At 40.2% G+C, this 6000-nt stretch overlaps 1 protein-coding gene across 6 annotated transcripts in view; it reads left to right on the top strand.

Moving 5' to 3' along the window:
• Window positions 1–6000, top strand: part of LOC143037499 (uncharacterized) — a 259649-nt gene that overhangs the window by 229436 nt on the left and 24213 nt on the right. For 5 of the 6 annotated variants that reach the window (XM_076205816.1, XM_076205813.1, XM_076205817.1 and 2 more), the window contains exons 5-7: window positions 2768–2989; window positions 5108–5333; window positions 5692–5751. In XM_076205816.1, coding sequence (XP_076061931.1) covers window positions 2768–2989; window positions 5108–5333; window positions 5692–5751 — 508 coding nt within the window. The remainder of the gene's footprint in view (window positions 1–2767; window positions 2990–5107; window positions 5334–5691; window positions 5752–6000) is intronic. The other variant, XM_076205819.1, reaches the window with a different exon arrangement.

The following is a 6000-nucleotide window of genomic DNA, read 5'->3' as shown; positions in this document are numbered from 1 at the left end:
ATTTTTTGCTTCTGTTATTATAATTTATTTTATTTATTATTTTATATCTTATTTACATGGTTATTAACTTATTTATATATTTATTTTTAATTACATATTTATTTACAATGGGAGAGGATGGCAGCAAATTGGAAGTGAGTATTAAGGGAGAGAGGATGGAGGAAGTGGATAGGTTTAGATACTTGGGGTGAATGTGGCGGAAAGGAAGGAGTGGAGGTGGAGAGAGAATGTAGACTGAGAGAAGTAAATACCTTGGGGAATTAAAAAGTGTAATGAGAAATAGACATTTGGGAATAGATACTAAGAGGAGATCGTATGAAGGGAGTGATTGTGCCGACAACACTGTAAGGGGCAGAAACATGTGTGTGTGTGTGTGTGTAAACTTATGATAATAATGATAATAAACGGTTTATTGAGTTAACAGTGATACAGAGATATACTGGCAATATACAATTTGTTTAAATCTTAGAACTAGTCTAACATAGGTGCAAAATGTGCAGGGTGTTCTTGTTCGTATATGATGGTGGCTATCTTTCCCTTGTGAAAACCATTCGCAGTATCACTGACCGGGTGTTCTGGACCTTATCAGTGATGATAAGGTCGGAGGTCATCCGTTGGAGGGTGGTGCGCACACGATAACAGATGCGGTGTTATATTGTGTTGTAGGTGGGAGCCGAGAGATTTGACCCACAAAGTCTAAATCCTTTGGGGACGTTCGGAATGAGAGGGATGAAGTCAGGTCAGTACGGCAAGTCAACACTGCTCCCCGCCCCCCTGCGAGTTGATCTGTGGTGAACACGAAGTCATTTCCTCCTTGCTGTTGGTGAAGTCGGTGGGTAATCGCACCCTTGCTTCAATTTGTATTACTGGGTCGGTGCAGTGGAGGGCTGCACATTATATCACTTCACTAACAGTAGGTTCCTTAAGTCTGGTGGAACGAGATCAACAGACTGACCTTGGGCTGCTACTAAGAGCGCCAATGTTACCCCGAGAGGCAGGAGGTCACATACACACGTCTGCTCAACAAGCGCGTTAACACGAACTTCGCTTCAAACAGTGTAATTTGCACATCTTCTTATGTATATATACACAGTACGTGTCGGATTGCATGGTTGCCTGCTTGTCTTTCGAGCACGCATGCGCTTACGATCACGTGCTGGAACGTACGTGTGTGTGTGTGTGTGTGTGTGTGTGTGTGTGTGTGTGTGTGTGTGTGTGTGTGCGTGTGTATGTATGCATGTGTGTTTGTGTGTATGTGAACATACGAACACTGGGCTCTCATACGGAAGAATAACAGATATCAACCACATGTCCAGCGCGTGGTCCAAGCCAATTTTTGAATCGCACTGACATACGCAAGCACGTTTCCTGTTTATGAAACAATGCGGTGGCGCAGGTGAATTATCAGTATAGCCAATGAAGGTGACTCCAAGCACCTCCTACTCCTCCTCTCCCCTGACACCCTCCAGCCACAAGGGATCAGGACCGTGAGGGACTCGAGCATGGTGGGAGCAAACTCTGTTTTTATATTTCTTGTCTTTTTCATATATATATATATATATATATATATATATATATATATATATATATATATATATATATATATATATATATATATATATATATATAATTTTTTTTTTTTTTTTTTTTTTTTTTTTTTTCCATGGTGAAAAGTGGAAAAATTTGCAAAGGAATTGGCGAGGAGTAGGAAGGAGTAAAAAAAAATTGGAAAAGAGGAGAAGAAGGAAGAGAAGGAAGAGGAGAAGGAGGAGGAGGAGGAGGAGCAGGAAAAGATGTAGGAGGAAAATGGAAAGAGAAATTGGGGTAATGCTAAAGAGGAGTAGGAATTGTAATGCACTGAAAAGGGGGAGGAAGAGGAGGAAAGAAGATGAAAATAAACTGTAATGTACTGAAAAGGAGGAATGAAAGAAAGGAGGAAGAGGAGGAGGAGGGAAGCGGGGGATGAAAAGAGGAGGAGGAAGAAGAGGAGAATGAAAAGAGAAGGAGGAGGAAGAGGAAGATGAAAAGAGGAGGAGGAAGAGGAAGATGAAAAGAGGAGGAGGAAGAGGGAGATGAAAAGAAGAAGAGGAGGGAAGCGGGAGATGAAAATAGGAGGAGGAGGAGGAGGAAAAGAGGAGGAGGAAGAGGGAGATGAAAAAAGGAGGAAGAAGAGGGAGATGAAAAGAGGAGGAGGAGGAGGGAAGCGGGACATGAAAAGAGGAGGAGGAGGAGGAGGAGGGAAGCGGAAGATGAAAAGAAGAAGAGGAAACCGGGAGATGAAAAGAGGAGGAGGAAGAGGGAAGTGGGAGATGAAGAGAGGAGGAGGGGGAAGCGGGAGATGAAAAGAGGAGGAGGCGGATGAAAAGGAAGCAAAGGGGCACAACAAGTAGTAGTAGAAGCAGTAAGATGAGCTTAAGACAGTTGAAACTTAGCTATAGCCGAAGCCGTCACCTTTGCCTTATGTGCTTGGGAAGCCAGGGTGAATGGTAATCACCGATAGAGGAGGAAATATGAAAGAGTGCACGTATGTGTATTATATATATATATATATATATATATATATATATAGTGTGTGTGTGTGTGTGTGTGTGTGTGTGTGTGTGTGTGTGTGTGTGTGTGTATTAAAGATTATAACAATGATAATATACAATACTGTATGTACGTATGTATACCTGTAAACTTGTCTCATCTTAAATGTTTGTTTTTTGTGTCCTCACCTGGTGGGTGCTCACCATTCTCCTAACTTGTCTTGTTCCTCCTCCTTCAGCCCCTCTCGCGGGAAACGATGCTGGAGGCTCACAACGGCGTCAAGGTGCCCGCCCTCACCATCTTCAGCTACGCCCTCAGGTACTTCCGCGACCACGCCCTCAGGGAGCTGTCTGACGTCACTGGCGTGGGCGTGGTGGAAGAAGACGTCAGATGGGTGGTCACTGTCCCTGCCATCTGGAGCCATCCGGCCAAGCAGCTGATGAGGACTGCGGCTTACCAGGTTTGTGTGTGAGACCAAAAAAGTATATTTACCCTTTTGTCTGTGCTTCGACAAATTGACGAGGGTTTTGGGGAAATGATCTTGAATTGGTTTCATGTGTAGGAGACAGGATCCCACGAACGTTGCTCGTTTCTTGTGCACTATGATTAGGTAAACATACACACGCACACACACACTCTCTTGAAGGATGTAGACTAGAATATGCCCAAAGTTGAAACCATACACGAGTTCAAACCTCGAAATAATTTAGAGTATAGTTGGAGGAGACAGGACCCTGCGAGCGTAGCTTCAAAGGATTACAAAGGATTACAAAGGCGGAGCATGCCGACAGGAGACCTTTTGATCCATATCTAGGTCGGATGCGAAAAAAAATCATATTAATAATAAAACAATAAATAAAAACTATAATAATGTAAATAACAAATAAAATACATAAATGAATGCATAGGTATAGTTAAATAATAAACAAACAGGTAAATAGTAAATAATAATAAATTGACATATAACTAATAATAAATGAAAATCAGACAGACAAATGATAACAAAAAAAAAGCAAATAATATAAGATAAATTATAATCATTACAGCATCTTACTTAGGTATTTATCTAACTGATTCTTAAAGCTTCGAACTGAACTACATTGCACTACCTGTGCAGGAAGTTTATTCCATTCATTTACTACACGGTTGGCAAAGTTGTTTCTACCTACTTCCAAATTGAATCTATTTCCGGATAGTTTGAGACCATTGTTTCTTGTCTGATTCTCATTCAATGTGAAAATTTGGTCACTTTTGATGTTGTCAATTCCCTTTAAAATCTTAAAGACCTGTATGAAGTCACCTCTGAGTCTACGCTTTTTTAGGGAAAACAGATTCATGTGTTTTAGTCGATTTTCGTATGATTTATTTTTGATATTTGGAATCAGTTTTGTGGCTCGCCGTTGTACTTTTTCCAGTCTGTCAATGTCTTTAATGAGATTCGGTGACCATACAGAAACAGCATATTCCAAATGTGGACGAACTAACGATTGATATAGCTTGTTAATGAGTGATGGACTTTTGAAATCAAAAGATCGCGCAATCAGTCCCATAATCTTATTTGCTTTCTCAGAGGCTGAAATACACTGCTTAGATGATTTGAGGTCGTTACTGATAATTACGCCGAGATCTTTTTCACTATCCACTTTTGTTAACGAATTACCAAATAACTTGTAATCGTACTTACTGTTATTTTTACCTATGTGCATTACCTTGCATTTACTTGTGTTAAATTTCATTAGCCACTTTTCAGACCATTTCTGTAATTGATCTAAATCTTCTTGAATATCTAATTGGTTTGAGTGATCATTTGCCACTCCGCACAGTTTTGTATCATCAGCAAATTTGGAAACAGTAGATTTTAGTCCATGGTCTATATCATTTATATATACTATGAATAGAAGTGGTCCAAGAACGGAACCCTGAGGAACTCCACTTGCAACACTTTTCCATCTAGAAGTTTTTCCATTTAAAACAACTCTCTGTTTTCGACCATTCAACCAATTACTAGTCCAACCTAATAGGCTACCACTTATTCCATGCAAAGCTAATTTAGTGAGTAGTCTTTCGTGTGGGACGGTATCAAAAGCTTTTGCAAAGTCTAGATATATTAAATCTATATTGTTTCTTTTGTCATAATTCGAGATAACCGTGTTGTATACAGTGTTGTATACAGTACCACAATTCGGTAAACACACACACACGCACACACACACACACACACACACACACACACACACACACACACACACACACACACACACACACACACACACACACACACACACACACACACACACAAACAAACACACAGCATTGCCCAGAGATCAGTCTGTATATGAGCTTTGAGCTGTCATCCAGGAGGATAATACGAATATGATGGAAAGTAATATTGTTTTCTAAATATAATTCTGTCCCCGGAATGGTGATTTACTATTATCATTATTATTATCTATTCATTTATCTTGTTTAATTTTATATTGCTTGATTTTTTATCCTATTTATTTTTCTTATTTTATTTTGTTTTGTTTTTTCTTTGTTTTATTTTATTTATTCATTTATCTATTCATATTTTACCCAGGCTGGCCTCGGCTCGGTAGAGCGACCCGACCAGCTACTCATAGCTTTGGAGCCAGAAGCCGCTGCCATCTACTGCCGGCGCCTTCGCCAGCACCAGCTGGTGCCAGAGCGCCCTCCCGATCTGCGGGTGCCGTCCCTTAACAGGAACAGTGCCGCCCTCAGCAACAGGCACAGTCAGCTGCAGAGCGACAGCGAAGAGCCCCTGGCACTGCCCCAGCTTGAGAGAGGTGATTTTTGTTTGTGTGTTCGTGCATGCGTTTGTCTGTCTGATCATGCTGCTCCTTACAGAGATCTTTGTCATGCTTGATATCCTGTGTTTACGTTATGTTATGCCACTCTTACAGTGTAACCATCTGTACATTATTGTGTTTGTATATATATATATATATAACTGTTAAGTTTTGTATATGCATGTCACTGTTCATTTATGTTGTGCATCAGCGCTTATACACACGTACACACACACACACAATCATGAACACCACATTTCAGAGCATGTACACGTACACATGTATACACATACTGGTTACTTTGGCAGCTACAGTGTCCAATGTTCACTTGTACATATATATATGTGTGTTGCAGAGGACAGAATCTCTCTTCCGTTTATGACCGAGGATCGAATCGATCACTGGTTTCAACAAGGTAAGAAGCGAAGTGCCACAGGACTCCCTCTTAGGACCTAAAGGATCCTCCTGTTAACTAACTTAGTAGGCAAAGTAGAGTACCCAAATTGCACGGGGTATAGCCTCCTAACCTTTAAACGGATCTTGGTTCCCTTATCTTACTGTGCTTAGAAAAGTAATAGTAAAAATGAAGATGAATTAGTTAATTAATCAATTAATTAATTAATTGATTAATAAGTCAATAAGTTGATAGATGAATAAATACTGT

Source organism: Oratosquilla oratoria, chromosome 22 (assembly GCF_046742065.1).
Source record: "Oratosquilla oratoria isolate Oo_2021 chromosome 22, ASM4674206v1, whole genome shotgun sequence".
NCBI lineage: Eukaryota > Metazoa > Arthropoda > Malacostraca > Stomatopoda > Squillidae > Oratosquilla > Oratosquilla oratoria.
Note: the sequence above shows the minus strand (reverse complement) of the source record. Positions and strands in the feature narration are given on the sequence as shown.